The sequence below is a fragment of the Pelodiscus sinensis genome, chromosome 1 (assembly GCF_052426305.1).
Source record: "Pelodiscus sinensis isolate ZL-2025 chromosome 1, ASM5242630v1, whole genome shotgun sequence".
Lineage (NCBI taxonomy): Eukaryota > Metazoa > Chordata > Testudines > Trionychidae > Pelodiscus > Pelodiscus sinensis.
Genome location: NC_143052.1, coordinates 311,783,028 through 311,804,173, shown reverse-complemented (window position 1 = coordinate 311,804,173; position 21,146 = coordinate 311,783,028). Strand labels below are relative to the sequence as shown.

The 21,146-nt window shown below is 48.3% G+C and overlaps 1 protein-coding gene across 1 annotated transcript; it reads right to left on the bottom strand.

The window, feature by feature from the left end:
- Positions 1–13,703: 13,703 nt before the first annotated feature.
- LOC149525829 (protein maestro-like) lies at positions 13,704–17,493 on the bottom strand. The gene is made up of 4 exons (XM_089776439.1): positions 17,150–17,493; positions 15,970–16,152; positions 14,930–15,085; positions 13,704–13,897 (listed from the first exon to the last, which is right to left on the bottom strand). Exons 1-4 carry the CDS (start codon positions 17,336–17,338, stop codon positions 13,748–13,750), a joined length of 678 nt encoding a protein of 225 aa, XP_089632565.1. The 5' UTR covers positions 17,339–17,493; the 3' UTR covers positions 13,704–13,747.
- Between the last annotated feature and the right edge of the window lie 3,653 nt (positions 17,494–21,146).

The window sequence follows — 21,146 nt, the reverse complement described above, 5'->3', positions numbered from 1 at the left end:
GCAGTATGGCTGCTTGCTGAATGTGAGATTGTGTAATGTGGCTGTGTCTAGACTGGCCAGTTTTTCCGCAAAATCAGCTGCTTTTGCGGAAAAACTTGCTAGCTGTCCACACTGGCTGCTTGAATTTCTGCAAGAACACTGACGATCTCATGTAAGATTGTCATTGTTCTTGCGGAAATACTATGCTGCTCCAGTTTGGGCAAAAGCCCTCTTTCGCAAATCATTTGCGCAACAGGGCCAGTGTAGACAGCACAGTACTGTTTTGCACAAAAAAGCCCTGATGGCTAAAATGGCAATCGGGGCTTTTTTGCGCAAAAGCGCGTCTAGATTGGCACAGATGCTTTTCCGCAAAAAGTGCTTTTGCGGAAAAGCGTCCATGCCAATCTAGATGCTCTTTTCTGAAAATGCTTTTAACAGAAAACTTTTCCATTAAAAGCATTTCCAGAAATCATGCCAGTCTAGACGTAGCCTGTAAGTATGGCAGAATCTGGCCCTCACATCACTGTTCTCGGGGTCAGGACCTACTCATTCTAGGTTACAGTGGCAAAACTGTTCTCTAAAACTATGGCACTTGTGTGTGAACATTTGCTTCCATCAGACACTTCACAAAGGGACAGCAATCATGGTACATATTTCTCTGAATTTTGTCTCAAACAAATACCTTATTGTTTCCGTATTTCTATTCCACAGGCAGAAAAAGAGAAAACTTCTAAAGAACCATGGTGTTTTTAAAGAGAATGAAGAAGTCAGCAAGTGTACTTTTCTTTCACACCAGAAATGTTTCATTTTATTTCTTTAAATGGCAAATGTTTGAAGATCAATTTCTGCTCCTATACATTTAGGCTACATCTAGACAGCAGTGCTATTTTGGGATATCCAAAGTATCCACAAATAGCTATTTCGCATCTTTAAATGCACCCATGACTTCGAAATATATTCCGGTGTCCCTGTAGCCCTCGTTCCATGAAGGTTAAGGGACTTGCTGGAATAGCGCTTTATTTTGAAATTTTAAAATAATCTATTTCAAAATTAGACTGAAATAAGATATGCAATTTGCGTAGCTCAAATTGCGTAGCTTATTTTGACCTACTGGTGCAGTGGAGATGCACCTTTCCTGAGATTTGAAAACCTCTTTAAATGTATTCAGTAGTTTCTATGAAAATAAAAATTCTCCCAGCACTATTCTGCCATCCTACATTCCTGTCTGTCAAACGCTGGTGGTTTGCATTTCACTGGGGGGCTCGGTGACTACTATATGGTCAATGCATGCAGGACAAAAATTGTCAGGTGGGTGCTTGAAGTTTTGCATCTAACATCACGATTTAGGCTCTCTGTTCCCAGCCCATCCCCTTCTCCTCCTTACTGCATATACATACCCAGACTCTGAGTACCCTCCACAAGGCCCAGAGAAAGCATGTAAGGCAGTGAGTGGTTCACAAAGTGTGGGCTGCAACCATCTTGCAGGTAAGCTGCAGGCTCTGGGTTCACACACCCCTATACTGGGGAACCTACACTGGTGCTCCAGCTCTGCAGCTCCCCTCTTGGGGGAGGATCCTCATGGGCCAGATCTAGCTCATGGGGACAGGAAGCAGCTCCATGCACTCCCACTCCTCCTCCTCTGAGCTGGGGGATTGGCAGTCCAAGAAACTGTTCACCTGAAAGCTTTCCCTGCTGCTTCCATTGGCCAGATTCATGGTGCCTGAGAGCGACAGGAGGTACAGAGCCAGGTAAGTGTCGTCCCCTCCGCCCCACCTTCATATCCAAACTTCACACTCCCATTCCCGTCAGGCACCATTACTTTTTACCCTGCAAGGTAAAGTAAGGGCTGGCAGAGCCTTGAGAAGATTGGATGGGTGGCTCACGGACTGGTGGTGTTATCGAGTTAACATCAAGTCAACTCAGGGATGGTCTAGACAGTATTTGGTCCTGCCATGAGGGCAGGGGACTGGACTCGATGACCTCTCAAGGTCCCTTCCAGTGCTAGTATTCTGTGATTCTATGATTCAAGCCTGAGAAATTCTTCCTCTTGCTGAAGGGGTAACAAGATGAGTCAGAGCCCTAGGCACTCCAAGAAAATGACATACATACCCCTGTAAGCTCCTTTTCCTCCTCCGTGTCTTGGCCAAACCCACATACGGCCAGACCTTCAAATATGTTCAAACCATGTTCATATATGTTATGGACTGTTATAAAGAGAATGTGATCAACTGTTCTCCATGTGGACTGAAAGTAGGAGAAGTAGCAATCAGCTTAATCTGCAGCAAGGGAGATTTAGGTTCAATATTAGGAGAAACTTTCTAAGTAACTATAAAAACAGTTAAGCTACGGAGTAGGCTTCAAAGGGAGGTTCTGGAATCTCCATCACTGCAGGTTTTTAAGAACCAGTTAGACAAAAGTGTGTAGGAATACTTGGTCCTGCCTCAGCACAGGGAGCTGGACTAGGGGGTCTTTCTAGGTCACTTCCACCCTGCATTTCTATGATTCTCTGTAGAGCTTAACTGGTGATCATCACAGCGAAACTGACCCTCCAGCCTTCACCCAGCTCCCGTCCAATGTGAATTATTAACAAATGAGCTGGTCCCTGATATAGAGAAGTCATAAGACCAGTGAGCCTAGCAGCCCTGTCAGTGATATCTCAGGACAGCCATTCCCTCATAGAACAGTGGGGGAAGCTAGGGGATCCAATCGTTCCTCCCTGATAAAGGTCTGCAAAGCACAAACAGGGACTTAGCTTAAAAAAGCAGAGATGCCTTCCCTCAATCACTATTACAGGCACCTATCCTAAGTCTGTAAGTAAACACATGGGCTACGTCTACATTGGCCCCTTTTCTGGAAGGGGCATGTTAATTTCAGAGGTCGTAATAGGGAAATCCGCGGGGGATTTAAATATCCCCCGCGGCATTTAAATAAAAATGTCCGCTGCTTTTTTCCAGCTTTTAGAAAAGACGGAAAAGAGCGTCTACACTGGCCCCGAACCTCCAGAAAAAACACCCTTTTCCGGAGGATCTTATTCCTACTTATTCAAAGTAGCATCTACACAGCCAAACTGCTATTTCGAAATTAATTTGAAATAGCGGAGCACTTATTCCAAATTTGGTAAACCTCATTCCATGAGGAATAAAGCCAAATTCAAAATAGCTATTTCGAAATAAGTGCTGTGTAAACACATCAAAATAGGGGGCCCTGGTGGCCACTCCAGCCTCAACCAAGATCACTCCTCTCCTTCCTCCCTCCCCGGAGCCTTTAGGGGTTGACTCTGGCCACAGTGTCTGTGCCAGTTCCAAGCCTGCCAGGCCAGAGCCAGCAGTCACTACCCCTGACCCATTGGCCCCCAAACATGAGCCAGCAAAGACTGGCAGCCAGCCCTCCACCACTCGCCAGGAGCAGTCTGCCAGCTCCCAGGAGCCTGACAGGGGCTGGAGAAGGCGGGCGCCTTCCTGGTCCAGGGTGGAGATCATGGACCTTATTCTGGTTTGGGGGGATTGCCCCCAATGTCCATGATCTCTGCGCTAGAGAGAGGAATGCGGCCATCAATGGCAGGATAGCTGCCAGCGTGGCACTAAAGGCCACATGTGAACCCAGGAGCAAGTTTGCGTGAAAATCAAGTTGGTCTGGAGAGCCCCCCCAACCCTGAGCCTTGACCTTCCCCTTCCCTTTCTTCCCCTTGCTTCCTCCCCCCAAGTTTTCACCCTCCCCTCTCCCCCCCTCTTCTCCCCTCTCCCGCCTCCTTTCCCCAGTCTCACCAGAGTTTCATTCTCCCCCCTCTCCCCCGGGGTTTTGTTAAATAAAGATAGTTTGTGTTCATGAAAATACGTGTATTTTATTTGACATCAGGAAGGGGGGTTAGGGAGAGGTCAGTGGAAGGACGTGAGGGAGGAATGAGGCACAAGCCCCCAGTGGGGCAGACCAGAGAGGCTCTGAGGGCTCCTCAGGATGGAAGCTCGCCCGCAGGGCCTCCTGGATACTGACAGCCCCCTGATGGACCTCTCAGATGGCAGCCTGCAGAAAGTTCAGACAGGTCCGCAGCAACGCGTCCATGAAAAGCACCAGAGTGCCCAGAGGCAGCTCTGGCTTCATGTTGCAGAGTGCTGTGATGTCCCGAGTGAAGGCAACCAGAGCACACAGAGACAAAATGGTTTCCTGTCCCTCATGGAGGTAGGCAAGCAAGCAGGGAAACCTGAGAACTGGCTGTCCAGGGGGGTGCCTTTAAGCACAGGCCTCAGACAGCCTCAGGCAGCAGCCACACGAAGTAACTCCTGACCTGATGCCCTGCCGGACCTGGTTCTGTCCGGCCTTAAATGCGATTCACCGTCCACTCAGTGTGGACGCTCTATTTCAAAATAGCAAAAGGCTATTTCACAATGCATTTCGAAATAAGATATTTTGAAATAATGCTGTAGTGTAGACATACTCTGAAAGAAGAAATCAGGCCCCTGAGTAATTGAAACAGATACTTCAAAGAGTTTAATTGGAAACATGTGCACAGTAAATACAAACACTATATTATTTACAGGGGAGGGTTATTTACAGGTGACTGTTTGTGACACACAGCATGGCCAACACCTGAGAAATAAACTTAAAGAGTCATCAGCATTTGTACAATGCCCCTTAATAAATATAATAACATGGGTTGGGATTAAGCTGCTGGATATGGAATGGAAAACAATCTCCAAAACAGGAAACACCACAAGATTAGGGGAACTCCTATTACCTAATATAGTGAATTATCAGAAAGTGTCAATTCAACAGGGGAAAACACTGATCCCCTTCCCATATTCAGCCATCACAGGAAGATTCTCTCCCCACTGAGAACCACAGACAATGATATCCCAGACCCCCTCAGCCTTTTACCCTCCTTTGCTAACTGTTGTCTGGTGACTCCTCATAGGCCCAGAACCCAGGAGGGCAAGAGTAAAGTGCTGAGAGAGACTAGAAACCTAACTATTGAGGAAACTTTTTCTATAAGGTGGAGGATCATAGCCTCTAAATTTGGAGGACGAATGATATGTGCACAGTAAAAACAAACACTATATTATTTACAGGGGAGGGTTATTTACAGGTGACTGTTTGTGACACACAGCATGGCCAGCACCTGAGAAATAAACTTAAAGAGTCATCAGCATTTGTACAATGCCCCTTAATAAATATAATAACATGGGTTGGGATTAAGCTGCTGGATATGGAATGGAAAACAATCTCCAAAACAGGAAACACCACAAGATTAGGGGAACTCCTATTACCTAATATAGTGAATTATCAGAAAGTGTCAATTCAACAGGGGAAAACACTGATCCCCTTCCCATATTCAGCCATCACAGGAAGATTCTCTCCCCATTGAGAACCACAGACAATGATATCCCAGACCCCCTCAGCCTTTTACCCTCCTTTGCTTACTGTTGTCTGGTGACTCCTCATAGGCCCAGAACCCAGGAGGGCAAGAGTAAAGTGCTGAGAGAGACTAGAAACCTAACTATTCAGGAAACTTTTTCTATGAGGTGGAGGATCATAGCCTCTAAATTTGGAGGACGAATGATATCTGCTGAGTACCTTCTTTGAAGGGCAGAGTGTTCTGAACTCCCAATAACATCAGAGGGAGTTTGAGGACACTCAGCAACTTATGGGACTGGACAATACAAGCACAGTTAAAGGCCCTGGATATCTAAAGGAAATCACCAAAATCCACAGTTAGATGTTTAAATGCCAATTAAAGCCACCCTTAGTGAATTCCTCCCGCATGTGTAATCCCCTAAGTAGTATAAGGGCCCTACCATCAATCAAACGTTAGCCCTGCCCCCTGCCCCCGGAAGTCCCGCCCCCTGACCGCCAGAATTCCCTTCTCCCCTGTCACCGGAAGTCCGGCCACTGGATGGTAGTACATCCGGGTCAAGAGGGACAGCTGACCGGGTGTCATGTGACCCCCGTTAGGCCCGTCCCCTGTCACCGGAAGTCCCGCCCTTGGGGGTAATACATCCGGGGTCAAGAGGGGCAGGTGAGCGGAAGTAAGGAGTGTCATGTGACCCCTCTAAGGACTTGCCCCACCTCCCTCTACCAATCAGGAAGGGTTTTTCCCCTGTAGGACCGCCCCGCGAACCGCTTTGACCAATCGGGGGGGCAGTTCTGGGATCCGATGACTCGCCGAGCAGTGGGTCGTGTGACCCCTCTAAGAACTTGCCCCGCCGCCCTCTACGAATCAGGAGGGGGTTTTTCCCTGTAGGACCGCCCTGCGAACTCCTTTGACCAATTGGGGGGCAGTTTTGGGACCAGATGACCCGCCCAGCAGTGGGTTGTGTGACCCCTCTAAGAACTCGCCCCGCCTCCCTCTACCAATCAGGAGGGTTTTTTCCCTGTAGGACCGCCCCACGAATTGCTTTGACCAATCCGGAGAGTGCAGTTCCGGGACCCGTTGACCAGACCGGAGGCGGGTCGTGTGACCCCTCTAAGAGCTTCCCGTGACACCCTTTGCCAATCAGAGCATAGAACTTCCCCGTAAGTTCTAGCACCACACAAAAGAGGCCCTCTTGTTCCAAGAGCGCGTGTTTCAGAGAGCGTGCAAACGCTGAGCGGAAACATGGCTTCTTTCACCAACTTTGTTTTGGTGCCGAGAAGAAAGCGCTACATCAGCGACAGTTCCGAGGAGGAAGGAGAAGTTGAAGGGAGCCCTTTGGCCCAGCCGCTGATGGATACACCAATATCTGACGCCGAAACCCAACCGCTCACGATGCAGCCAGACAAGCTAGATGGCCTGGAGGAAGAAGGTGCCCATGGCTCCCAGGAGTCGGACAAGACGCATGGAAAAGAAGCCAAATAGGTAAATGAAAGATCGAAGTTGGGGCATCATGGGGTTAGGAAACCGGGATTTTGAAAACTTAAAAAAAAAAATGACCAGAGCGTCTTACATTATTTCTTTCTGGCAATCTTTTGACAGCTTGATGATGCCTTTCTAGCTGACCTTCAGACCCGGGACAGCATTGCATCGGACGAGGAAGACGAACCGGGCCCACCTTGTTTTTGCTCAATACTGATACAAAGCATTGAAGAGAACGCCAAGGATGATACTGGTGTATCCAATAGCAGAGGGGGCAAAGGGCCCCTTTTCGCCTCTCCCTTGTCCTCGGAACTGTTGCTGATGTGGCGCTTTCTTCTCATGTGGTGGAAGGCCCTCGTCACCAAAACAAACTCCAAACTTCTGGTGGGGGTGGTGAAGGAGTCCATGTTTCCGCTCAGCGTTTGCACGCTCTCTGAAACACGCGCTCTTGGAACAAGATGGCCTCTTTTGTGTGGCGCTAGAACTTATGGGGAAGTGCTCTGATTGACAGAGGGTGTCACGGGAAGCTCTTAGAGGGGTCACACGACCAGCTTCCGGTCTGGTCAACGGGTCCCAGAACTGCACCCCCCGAATGGTGAAAGCGATTTGTGGGGCGGTCCTACAGGGAAAAAAACCTTCCTGATTGGTAGAGGGAGGGAGGGTGAGTTCTTAGAGGGGTCACACAACCCACTGCTGGGCGGGTCATCCGGTCCCGGAACTGCCCCCCGATTGGTCAAAGCAGTTCACGAGGCGGTCCTACAGGGAAAAAACCCCTCCTGATTGGTGGAGGGAGGTGGGGCGAGTTCTTAGAGGGGTCACATGACCCACTTCTGGGCGGGTCATCCGGTCCCGGAATTGCCCCCCCATTGGTCAAAGCGGTTCGCGGGGCGGTCCTACGGGGAAAGCCCTTCCTGATTGGTAGAGGGAGGTGGGGCAAGTCCTTAGAGGGGTCACATGACACCCCTTACTTCCGGTCACCTGCCCCTCTTGACCCCGGATGTATTACCCCCAAGGGCGGGACTTCCGGTGACAGGGGACGGGCCTAACGGGGGTCACATGACATTCTTTTTACTTCCGGTCACCTGTCCCTCTCGACCCGGATGTACTACCCTCCAGGGGCGGGACTGCCGGTGACAAGGGAGAAGGGACTTCCGGGGAATCGGGGGGGGGAGGAACTTCCGGATTCAGGGGGCGGAGCTAATGTTTGATTGATGGTAGGGCCCTTATACTACTCCCTTACCCCATAGAGAGCTAGCAGATATATCGTTCAGTCGCTGTAGCTGGCCGCATACCACCAAGCTGAAACAGAAGCTGGCACAGACAGAGCACATTGTTCTCCAGAAATCCCCACTGAAGCAATGGATGTGACAAGGTAGCAGGAGCTCTTCGTTCTATTTGTCTGTGCTTCATTCCCCGAGCACTCATCCAGGTCAGATGTCTCTTAGGACCTGAGTTGCCACCAGCTGGACAATGGGACTTGGGTCATTCTGTAGGACCTGGAGAGCTGGAATTACAGAGAATATGACTCACTTTTCATATAGTCACCTATGCCTGCAGTAGCTGGAGATTTAGTACCAGTGAGTACCAAGCTACAGCAGCTCTCTGTCCAAACAAAGCTTTAGGTTCCTCCATTGGGATCCTTCCAAGCTCCAAACTGAGATGGAGGAGGGGGGAGAGGGGAGACCCTGACCCTACCAGAAACTCATCCAATTGGAAGGTGCTCCATTGACTCAATAGCTTCTGCTTTTAAGTTATTTTACATCTCCTGACAGAAATAAATCTGATGGTGTGGAGTTTGGGGTAGCAAAAAGTGGCTCCCAGGGAGCCGATGGAGCCCAAAGAGTGGATCACACAGGTTGGGAAGAGGCATTGCCAGGATAGCCAGGAGATGCACTGACTTATATCACACTGGCTGCAGTTTCCTCCAGGTACGTCTACACCGCAAAGTTAATTCAAAATAACAGCTGTTATTTTGAATTAACTTTAATAGCATCTATACATGCAAACCGCTATTTCGAAATTAATTCGAAATAGCAGAGCGCTTCATTCAAATTTGGTAAACCTCATTCTACGAGGAGTAACACCAAATTTGAAATAGCTATTTCAAATTAAGTGCTGTGTAGACAATTAATTCAAAATAGGGGGCCTCCAGCCCTTCCCAGGGAGCCCTGGTGGCCACTCTGGGCACAACCAGGAAAACTTCCTCTCCTCTCCCCCTGGCCCCAGAGCCATTAAAGGAATAGACCCTGGCCCGTGCCAGATCCAAGCCTACCAGCCAAGAGCCAGCAGTGGCCACCGGGGCCCCTGAGCCAGTAGCCACAAAACGTGAGCCAGCAAGGCACTGGCAGCCAACCCTCCACTGCTCCTCAGGAGCAGTCTGCCAGCACCCAGGAGCCTGACAGGGGCTGGAGAAGGCGGGTGCCTTCCTGGTCCAGGGTGGAGATCATGGACCTTATTCAGGTTTGGGAGGGATGCCCCAGCATCCATGATCTCCGCACTAGACAGAGGAACACGGCCGTCAATGGCAGGATAGCTGCCAGCCTGGCCACCAAAGGCCACATGCGAACCCAGGAGCAGGTTTGCATGACAATCAAGTTGGTGCGGTGAGACCCCCAACCTTGGGCCCTGATCTTCCCTTCTCCTTTCTTCCCTTTGCTTCTCCCTTCCAACTTCCTCCTCCCAGGTTTCACCCTCCCCTCTCCCACCCACTCTATTCCTCTCTCCCACCTCCTTTTCCCAGTCTCCCCAGAGGTTCACCCTGTTGTTCAATAAACCCAGTTTCTATTTTTGAACATACATGTCTTTTATTTGACAGCAGGAAGGGAGGCTAGGGAGGAGTAAGTAGATGGACGTGAGGGAGGAATGGGGCACGAGCCCCCGGTGGGGAGGACCGGGGTGGCTCTGAGGGCTCCTCGGGGTGGACACTCTCCTGCAGGGCCTCCTGGATCCTGACAGCCCCCCGATGGACTCCCCGGACGGTAGCCTGCAGCAAGTGCAGCTGGGCTGATGGCAACAACCCTACGAGACGCACCGGTGTGCCCAGGGGCAGCTCTGGCTCCATGTGGCCGAGCGCTGTGGTGTCCCGAGTGCAGGCACTCAGGGCACTCCAAGACAGGACTGCTTTGCTGTCCCTCATCGGGGTAGACAAGCGAGCGGGGAACCCAAGAACTGTCTGTTCGGGGTGGGGGTAGGGTCCCGTGAAGCACGGAGCTCAGTTAGCCTGAGGCAGCAGCCCCACACACTATGTCCTAACCTGATGCCCTGCCAGCACTGGTTCCGGCCAGCCTGAACTTCGGTTCAGGGTCCACTCAGTGTGGACGCGCTATTTCAAAATAACAAAATGCTATTTTGAAATAGGTTTTGTGTATAGATGCATAATTCGAATTAGCTTATTTCAAATTAACTATTTCGAATTAAGTTAACTTGAATTAACGCTGTAGTGTAGACGTACCTCTTTCAGAGCAGACTAAAGCTGAATCCGTCCTTTGATGTGTGGCTGATGCACTTCACACCTGTGGTATCAGTTACTGCTTGCTTGTCAGCTAAATTTCTTTATAACTCACTAATGAATAGGATTTCACCTGTATTTGTTACTTACAGGTCAACAGATGTTCCATGTCCAGCCATTTCATATTCTTGGTGTCCGTATGTTCCAGGATGATGCCTAAATAAGCAGTGTAAAATAAACATCAATAAAAAACCTTCTCTTGTTAAGTGCAAGGTGATAACATTGGCCCTTTGGCTTCTATTGTGAGTCTAAGGTGAGCTGTAGGCAAGACAATACTAGAAAAGTTTAGCGTCCACACTGAAGAGAATAAGAGAAAAAAATTAAGAATGTTTACATAAAACCTCATTTGCTTTAAACAATCTATGTTCCTCTTGCCACTGCTGTCAGTTATTGGAGATATACTAGGATAGTGTATTAATCTAGTGGTGTGAACAAAGGGGCTGGGGCCAGGAATAAGTGCGTACTAAGCAAGGATCTCACCTGGATAAATTAATTAGGCCACAATGCTTGCCTGGCTTGCATGGGTGTGCTAAGGAAAGGATGGCACAGGGCCAAAGGGGAGGAATCTAGTGCTTCCTGGGCAAGGCAATCAGGAACCTGCAACAGCAGGCACTGTGTGGCGGTGGGCTGCCTACCTCCCAGTGATGAAGCACCAGTAAGGAACAGTGAACAACACTGAGCTTAGGTCTATAGTTTGAGTCCACACTAACTCTGACTACTAAAAATAGAGTGCAGGTAAGATGACAGAAGCAGTCGGAGGAGCTAGCCACCTTGAGAACAGACTTTTGGGTTTGGATGCGATCATCCTTGGAATAGTTAACCCCTCCTGCTACTCCTGCCACAGCTACTCTATTTTTAGCACACTAGTTTGATCGGAGAATAAACATACCCTACGTGACAGTGTGCCAGCCTCTGCTACTAAATGACTGCGCCATCTCAAAGCATTCTATTGCAAATTACAAATTCCTCCTAACACCACACTGGAGAAGTAGGAGAACATTAACATCTCCATTTATGCATGAGAAGTCACAGCACGGAGAGATTAATAGTAGCTCAGTGCTGCACACAGGGACTTTTTCTGTCTACCTCAAAGGGAATACCAAAAGGGACACGGCACACTTTCTCTCACCAGCTAACTTGGCTGCAGCTGCCCGGATCTCTTCCCAGCTGCTGCGGAAGTATCTGATGGTGCTTTTGTAAAAGTTCTCCAGTAGCTCAGCCTTCTCTTTGGCCTAGAGAAAATCAGGGACACATGAGCTCTCTCTGGCTAGAAATGCCCTTTGACTGCCAACACATGCCTTTACAAACCACAAGTAAACAGTCTGTGTTCCTCTTGCCACTGCTGTCAGTTATTGGATTCACTCAGACTTTTTTTTTAATTTAAACAAGTAAATAGAAGAAAGGACAGGAGGCTGTGTAGAAGTGGGGAAAGTGGGAATCTATGGCAGATTTACATTCCTCTTACCCTCAGTCCTGTATCCCACTCTAATAGGGTACGTCTACACTACAACGTTAATTCGAACTAACTTAGTTCGAATTACTTAATTCGAACTAAGCTAATTCAAACTAACGGATCTAGACTAAAAAACTAGTTCGAATTAGCATTTTACTAATTCGAACTAGCATGTCCACATTAAGTGGACCCTGAACCGGGCTTAAGGATGGCCGGAAGCACTGCCGGCAGGGCATCAGAGGAGGACTTAGAGCGTGGAGATGCTCTCTCAGGCTAGCCGAGGGCTGTGTTTAAAGGGTCCCAACCCCCACCCCGGACAGACAGTTCTCAGGGGTGCCCCGCTTGCAAAGCAGTCTTGGCTTGGAGTGCCCGGAGTACCCACACTGGGCACATCACAGCACTTGGCCATCAGACCGGCTGCACTTGCCGCAGCCTGCCATCTGGGGAGATGGGGCAATTGGGGGGCTGCAGGAGAGCTTCCACCCCAAAAGCCCGCAGAGCCAGCCCAGTCCTCCCCATCGGGGGCGCGTACCCCATTCCTCCCTCAACTCCTTCCCCTTACCCTTCCCTAGCCCCTCTTCTTGATGTACAAAATAAAGGACAATTGTGTTCAAAAATGGAATCTGTCTTTATTGAACAAAACTGGGGGAGACTGGGAAAAGCGGGTGGGAGAGGGGAAGAGAGAGGGTGGCAGAGGGGAGGGCAACTAAAATGATCAGGGGTTGGGAACAGGTCTCATATGAAGAGAGGCTAAAGAGACTGGGACTGTTCAGCTTAGAAAAGAGGAGACGGAGGGGGGACAGGATAGAGGTCTCTAAAACCAGGAGTTGGGTGGAGAGGGTGCATACAGAAAAGTTCTTCATTAGTTCCCATAAAGAAGGACTAGAGGACACCAAAGGAAAGGAATGGGTAACAGGCTTCAAACTAGTAACAGAAAGTTGTTCTTCACAAAGCACAGAGTCAACCTGTGGAACTCCTTGCTGCAGGAGGCTGTGAAGGCTACAACTAGAACAGAGTTTAAAGGGAAGTGAGATCAAGCCATGGAGGTTGGGTCCATGGAGTGGTATTAGCCAGGGGGTAGGAGAGGTGTCCCTGCCCAAAGTTTGTGGAAGGCTGGAGAGGGATGGCACGAGACAAATGGCTTGGTCACTGTCTTCGGTCCATCCCCTCCAGGGTCCCTAGGGTTGGCCGCTGTCGGCAGACAGGCTACGGGATAGATGAACCTTTGGTCTGACCCAGGATGGCCATTGTATGCTCAGGGCTCAGGGTCGTGGGGTCTCAGTGGACCACCTTGATTTTCATGCACTCCTGCTCCTGGGTGGCCAGGCTGGCAGCTCTCCTGCCCTAGCCGGCCACCTTCCTGTGCCTAGTGCGGAGATCGTGGACGAGGTCCACGATGTCCGCACTAGCCCAGGAGGGAGCCCGCCTTTTGCGGTCCCGGGCAAGCTCCCAGGACCCGCCAGCCTGGTCCCGGGAAGAGGGGGAGGGCTGGGGGGCATCGGGTGGGTGGCTCGATCCGCACCAGGTGCAGGGTCTGCTGGCTGGGTGCTGGCAGGCTTGCACCTGGCACGGGCACCGTAGCCATCCCGTGCCCCTTTAAGGGGTCCGGGGCCGGGAGGGGGGCATAGAGTTTCCCTGGTGTTGGCCGGAGTGGCCACCAGGGAAACCTGGGGAGGGCTAGCCTCCCACTAGTTCGCATTAAGGGGCTACACAGCCCTTAATTCGAACTAGTAAGTTTGAATTAGGCTTAATCCTCGTGGAATGAGGATTACCTAGTTCGAACTAAGCGCTCCGCTAGTTCGAATTAAATTCAAACTAACGGAGCGCTAGTGTAGCGCCTATGAAAGTTAGTTCGAACTAACGTCCGTTAGTTCAAACTAACTTTGTAGCGTAGACATACCCATAGATACTTACATTGCCCATCACACATTCCCCCTGCTTCTACATCACAAGCCTATGCTGTCAATAATCTCATATAATTCTATAGGTCACTCACAAGGTGTCTGCAGATATCCATCTGGAGCTCCTCAGGGTTCAGCTCGGTTCTCCAACTAAGATGCTCATTAAGTATAGTTTGGAGCCTCTTCAGTCCCAAAAATGGGGCACAGAGATGAAATGTAGCTCTGCACTCCTGAAAAAGAGGGTTGCACCAGTGAATTGTTCCATAACACGTATTGTGCTCATTCAAATGGAACTCATGTCCTTGACTGCTCATCTACCCCAAGAATAAAAGGGATTCCCCTGAAGTAATAGACAGAAAATATGCCAGCATGACTTTAATAGGGGGAAAGGGATTCTACTTCTGGAGTATTGCATCCAATTCTGGGCACCCCATTACTTAAAAAATGTTGATACATTGGAGAAAGTCCAATGGAGGGCAACAAAAATGATTAGGAGGCTGGAACACATGATTTACAAGGAGAGGCTGAGGGATTTGGGATTATTTAGTCTTCAGAAGAGAAGAGTGAGGGGAGCTTTGATAGAAGGCTTTAACTACCTGAAGGGGGATTTCAAAGAGGATGGAGAGAGGTTGTTCTCAGTGGTACTAGATGACTGAATGAGGAGCAATGGTCTCAAGTTACAGTGGGGGAGGTCTAGGTTGGATATTCGGAAAAACTATTTTACTAGGAAGGTGGTGAAGCACTGGAATGGGTTACCTAGGGAGGCAACGGAACCTCTAAATCTAGAGTTTTCAAGTCCTAGCTTGACAAAGCGCTGGCTGGGATTGTTTAGTTGTGGCTGGTCCTGTTTTGGGCAGGAGGTTGGACTCAGTGACCTCCTGAGGTCTCCTCCAAACCTATGGTTCTATGATTTTATAATACTGAAAACTGGAGATAGCAGCAATGTTTTTTCAGAACAGATGTAGCTATGAAAGCTGCTTCACTAGGCATAGCTGTGATCTTTCCTCTGTTGTGGGGAGGCAGGAACGTGGGGTGCAGAGATAGGCAGGAATGAACTCTTGGGATCAGACCCATGACCTATCCTGAACTCCAGTGAGACAACCCTGGCTGCTAAGGACCAGCCTGTCTGGGATTGACTCAAAAGGAGGGCAATGAACTGAGGGAAGAATTTAGGTCTCCACTGCAGGAAGGAATAGCAGAGCTCCCCTGGCAACAGGAGGAAGATTCTTTTTGCTTAGTATTTAAGTCACTGTCATTCTTACCATTGAAACTTCAGGGCTTGGATCTTGCAGGTGCAGCAGAAGCGTGACCCAGCTCTGTCTAACCTGCTTGGCAAAATAGTCCTTCCATTTTCTCTTTGCAGAGCCGGCCAGGATACCAAACAGGACAAAGGCCAATGCACGAAGAGTGTTGTCCTTCTATAGCCAAGAAAGACACACAGGTTGGTAACGAAGAGATAACCACATCATGTATCTAGCACAGCTGTCTCTTCTACATTAGAGTAGAGTGATTCCAACTACAGAAGTTTAGAAGAACTGGAATTAATCAAGTTTGGGCCAAATGTGTTGATTCTTCAAAATACTTTGAAGACAGTTCAATTTTGACAAAATTCTTCCAGAAGCCAAGTAGGGGTACTTGGTCAGCTTCTTGGTGACCCATCTAGCAGGCTAACTGAGATCTTGGGCTTCCTGGCCCTCACCTTCAGAACAGCCTGTTTGGCAGGCTGACAAGGAGCCAGGAAATGTGTACCCTGGCACCTCTAATTCCCAGTGCTTCCAGGTTCCCTGTCTCCAGCATAGTCTGCCAGTAGACTGCCCTCAGGCAAGGCTCCCAGTAGAGCTGGGTTGAGAATAGTATTACTGTTTCACAAAGAGATTTGAAATTTGGGCTGGGGGGTGTGTCCCTCAAATAGGAACAAAACCAAAATTTGAAATCTCAAACTTCTCTGCAAAATGGAATAATTTCAACCAGGTGACATAAAAATCGTATGGAGCAGGCCCAAAACAGTCCATTACACCCTGTATGCCCATTTTCCTTGTTATGCAGCTACCTAATCTAGTATTCATACTTCCTTTGCCATTCTCATTGGAAATAAAGATGAACAGAAGGGTGAGACTGAAGGAGCAGGGATGGCATCCTCATTTTCTTAATTCTCTGCTCCGCCATAAAACACATCTCTTCCCTAAGGCCTAAAATCACTTCATTCTGACATGAACAATGCCCAGTGAGGACACATCATGCATTGTAAATGGAGCCTCATCAATGTCAGCTGAACTGGGGTTGAAGGCTTCTGTTCACGTACATTATCGAAGTACTTCCGGATCTGTATGGTGAGGTCTCTGAAGGAAGAACCTATGTCCTTCCCTTTCAGCTCCTTCAGGACTTTGGCCAGTGCCTTCATGCATTCGATAATGATTTCAAAACTGAAAGTCTCTTCTAAAGTCCTGATCAGTGTCTCCAGAAGAAACTTCTTGTACTTTTTCACCTGTTCAGACATATGACATTAAAAAACACTTTCCACTAACCACATTTCTAATATGTTTTTTTAGCAATTATGAAGCAGTGGGAATTTCATCTGCCCCCTAGTGACCTATAGCTATATTTTACATCAGGTACTAGCTACAATAAGCCAAACTCTGTGCCATATTACACCTATGTAATCCTATTAGATTTCTAATTACTTAGATTTGAAGGCCAAAAGGGACCATTGTGACCTCCTTCACAACACAGAACCTCCCCAAAATAATGTCTGTTTGACTAGAGCACCTCTTTTAGAAAAACAGCCCATCTTGTTTTTAAAGTTGCTACTGATAGAGAACCCACCACAACCCTTGGTAAATGGTTCCAATGATTAAAATTACCATTAAAATGTATGCCTTACTATCAGTCTGAATTAGTTTAGCTTCATTCCTCCCCCCCCCCCCCCATTGAATCTAAAGGCACATTTTCTAGCCCTTTGAAAATTCTTGTGACTCTTCTCCAATTTATCAGCATCCTTCTTGAATTGCAGGCATGATCCTGACATAGTATTCTAACAGTTCTCACACCAGTGCCATAAGCAGAGGTAAAATAACTTCTTTATTCTTATTCAGAATCCCTCTGTCTATGCCTCCGAGGATCACCTCAGCTCTTTTGGTCACAGCTTTGTACTGGGCGCTTACGTTCAGCTGATTATCTATCATGATTTGAGTTTTTTAGTGTCTCTGTTTCCTGGAATAGAATCTCTCATCTTGGAAGTATGGCCTACACTCTTCATTCCTAGGAGTATACATTTACATATGATCATATTAAGTACATATTGTTTCCTTATGCCCAGCTTACCAAGGGAACCAACCTGCTGTGTATTGACTGCAAAGAGGTTACAGGGGTATGAGAGAGCAGAAGTTGGCCTAGTGCATTGTGCATGGCCTCTGTAAATCCTGAGCAATTGTTTCCTTTAGTTTCTCTAGTTATGCTGCATTGTATTCAGTATTCTATCTTACCTTCTCAGGTGCCCCATAGACTACATTTCCCAGGCCTCTTACAGCCATTCGACGGACAATCCAGTAGTTGTCCTCTAACCTTTCTTCTAAGATGTGTAAGACACACTTAAGCAACTTCTTCTCCCTGAGTATGGGATCAGTCATTAGCTGAAATAAAATCAACATGTCCATTAGCTCTAATATGTTCATTAAGATAGCGAATATAATTTGAGGAGACACGTAATACACTGTAATTTATTATTCTATATGAATGAGTACTGTGTTAAAAACATGGATTTTTCCTTTTAGGCACTATAATGGGTGATTGCTCATCCCTTGAGAGCCTCTCAGTGACTGCATTTGATACCACAGTCCTTTTCTCGCCCAGGTGCATCCTGCCAGTCGATCTTAGTGAGTCTTCCATGGCTCAGCCCTCTGGCCAAGTCCCAAAGTCCAAACAAATGCCTTTTAGGTCCTGTTGCCCTCACTAGGGTCTTCAGCCCCAACTCTGGACCCTTTATATTCTGTTCTTTGTTCAACCTCTCCATAAGCCCTGTCCCCTTCATCGGGTTTATGCCACTGGGGAACCTGGGCCTGCCCACTACTCTTGGTTCCAACCTAGAAATAGCAGCGAGTCATTGCTTCATTTCAGTTCATTGCTACTTTTTCCTTGGGTTCTTCCTATGGGGCCACTTTCAGTTTCTCCCTCAAATTATATGTTTAAGGCTCGTAAGGACTCTCTCGCTGCAAATTCAGCTTCAGAAAATGCTGCCTGAAATAAACCCCTGTGAATTGGTTTGGCCAGAGAATAGCATCCTTTCTTGGCCCTCCACTTCCTGAAAGAAACTGACCTAATAAAGCCCTGTAGCTCCATATATCTGAGCCAGCTGGGCTCTGATTGGCAGCTTTCATGAGGCCTCTCTAGGCAGACCTTGAAAACCCACGTTTGTGACTCCTTTCCTAGGTGGGGTGTAGAAAGATTTTGGGGCACAAACAGATTCCTAGAACCACCAGATGAGCCTCTAAAATAGCGACTTGGCGTAAATGTGAAATATGACACAGACGTTATAGCAAGGCTGTGGAGAGGGAGGATGCTCCAGTAGTTAGCAGCCTAGGACTTAGGAGGTTCCAGTTCAATTTCCTGCACCCTCAAAGACTTCCTAGATGATGTTGGGCAAGTCACTTAGGCCTTCTGTGCATCAGTTTCCTCTTTGCAAAATGGGACTAATAGTGTTTCCCTGCCTCACAGGGGTATTGTAGGGATACATACTTTTAAAGAGTTTTGAGGCACTCAGATACTACATTATCATTTTGAAGTACTCAGATAATACAAGTTTCTAAAAGGATGTTTTAAGGAAGATGGAGAAAAATTGTTCTCCTTGGCCTCTAAGGATAGGATAAGAAGCAATGAGCTTAAATTACATCAAGGGAGGTTTAGGTTGGACAGCAGGAAAAACGTCCTGCCTGTCAGGGTGGTTAAACCCTGCAATAAATTGCCTCAGGAGGTTGTGGAATCTGCATCACTAGAAATATTTAAGAGCAGGTTAGACAAACACCTGTCAGGGATGATCTAGACTGTGCTTGGTCCTGCCGTGATGGCTGGGGATTGGACTCGAAGACCTCTCAAGATCCCTTCCAGTTCGAATGTTCTATGAATCTATTATTCTACATTAATGAGAATCTAAGATAGATGTTAATGTATTTGTATGTTGCTTATTTTATAGTATTAGGACACTAGATTCATTTAGAAGATTTGCTGAGCTAGACCAAAATCAGGAGCTGTTGGTTAGTATTAGCCCTAGGAATTGTCAGAAAAGGTCTAGTAACTCAAATTCTATGGCTACATCTACATTGGCATGATTTTGCGCAAAAGCAGCTGCCTGTCTACACTGGCGGGGAGTTCTTGCGCAAGAACACTGACATTCTAATGTCTAAAATCAGTGCTTCTTGCACAAAAACTATGATGCTCCCGCTCAGGAAAAAGCCCTCCTGTGCAACTGTTCTTGCGCAAGAGGCCAGTGTAGACAGGCCACATTAATTTCTTGTGCAAGAAAGCCCAATGGCTAAAATGGCCATCGGAGCTTTCTTGCGCAAGAGAGCGTCTACACTGGCACGGATGATTTTGCACAAAAGCGCCTCTTAGCGCAACAGCACATGCCAGTGTAGACGCTCTGTTGCGCAAATATTCTAACGCAAAAACTCTCACGTTAAAAGTATGGGTATGTCTACACTACAAAGTTAATTCGAACTAACAGCCGTTAGTTCGAATTAACTTTAATAGCGGCTATACATACAAACTGCTAGTTCGAATTTCAATCGAACTAGCGGAGCGCTTAATTCGAACTAGGTAAACCTCATTCTACGAGGAGTAACGCCTCGTTCGAATTAAGTAGTTCAAATTAAGGGCTGTGTAGCCACTTAATTCGAACTAGTTGGAGGCTAACCCTAATCAGGTTGCCCTGATGGCCACTCTGGGCCAAACCAGGGAAACTTTTCTGCCCCTCTCTCAGCCCCAGAGCCCTTAAAGGGGCACGGTTTGGCTACAGTGCCTGTGCCAGTTGCAAGCCTGCCAGCACCCAGCCAGCAGACCCTGCACCTGGCATGGCATGAGCCAGCCACCCGCTGCCACCCAGCCCTCCGCCTCTTCCCAGGACCAGGTTGGCGGCTCCTAGGAGCCTGCCCAGGGCCACAAGAGGCAGGCGCCCGCGTGGTCTAGTGCGGAGATCGTGGACATTATCGAGGTTTGGGGGGGAGGCCTCCAGCGTCCACGACCTCCACACTAGGCACAGGAATGCAGCCGTCTAGGGCAGGATAGCTGCCAGCCTGGCCACCAAAGGCCACATCCAAATCCAGGAGCAGGTTTGCATGAAAATCAAGTTGTTCCAGTGAGACCCCCGACCCTGAGCCCTGCGCTTAGAACATAAGAACATAAGAATGGCCGTACTGAGTCAGACCAAAGGTCCATCTAGTCCAGTAGCCTGTCTGCCGACAGCGGCCAACACCAGGTACCCCAGAGGGGATGGACCGAAGACAATGACCAAGCGATTTGTCTCGTGCCATCCATCTTCAGCCTTCCACAAACAGAGGCCAGGGACACCATTCCTACCCCCTGGCTAATAGCACTCCACGGACCCAACCTCCATGAATTTATCTAACTTCTCTTTAAACTCTGTTATAGTTCTAGGCTTCACAGCCTCCTGTGGCAAGGAGTTCCACAGGTTGACTATAAGAAGAACTTTGTGTGAAGAAGAACTTTCTTTTATTAGTTTTAAACCTGATGTCCATTCATTTCATTTGGTGTCCTCTAGTCCTTATATTATGGGAACTAATGAAGAACTTTTCTTTATGCACCCTCTCCACACCACTCATGATTTTATAGACCTCTATCATATCCCCCCTCAGTCTCCTCTTTTCTAAGCTGAAAAGTCCCAGTCTCTTTAGCCTCTCTTCATATGGGACCTGTTCCAAACCCCTAATCATTGTACTTGCCCTTTTCTGAACCCTTTCCAAGGCCATATCTTTTTTGAGGTGAGAAGACCACATCTGTACACAGTTCTGAAGATATGGCGTACCATAGTTTTATACTTCCCCTCCTCCTTCTTCCCCTGGCTTCCCCCTTCCAGCTCCCTCCTCCCAGGTTTCCACCTCCCCTCTCCCACCCTCTTTCTTCCCCTCTCCCACCTCCTTTTCCCAGTCCCCCAGAGGTTAACTCACCCCCCCCCACCCCCAGTTTTGTTAAATAAAGAGAGTTTCTATTTTTGAACACGTGTCCTTTATTTTTTACATCAGGAAGAGGGGGCTCGGGAAGGGTAAGTGGAAGGAGGTGAGGGAGGAATGGGGCACGAGCCCCCGATGGGGAGGACTGGGGTGGCTCTGCGGGCTCCTCGGGGTGGAAGCTTTCCTGTAGGGCCTCCTGGATCCTGACAGCCCCCTGATTGACCTCCCCCAGATGGCAGCCTGCGGCAAGTGCAGCCGGGCTGATGGTCGAGTGCTGTAATGTGCCGAGGGCATTCAGGGC

Coding starts and splice junctions, on each gene's coding strand:
- LOC149525829 (XM_089776439.1), bottom strand. CDS start 17,338: ATGAACATATTAGAGCTAATGGACATGTTGATTTTATTTCAGCTAATG. Junction 15,086..15,969: donor TCCGGAAGTACTTCGATAAT/GTACGTGAACAG, acceptor TCTTGGCTATAG/AAGGACAACACTCTTCGTGC. Junction 13,898..14,929: donor CAAGCCCTGAAGTTTCAATG/GTAAGAATGACA, acceptor CCTCTTTTTCAG/GAGTGCAGAGCTACATTTCA.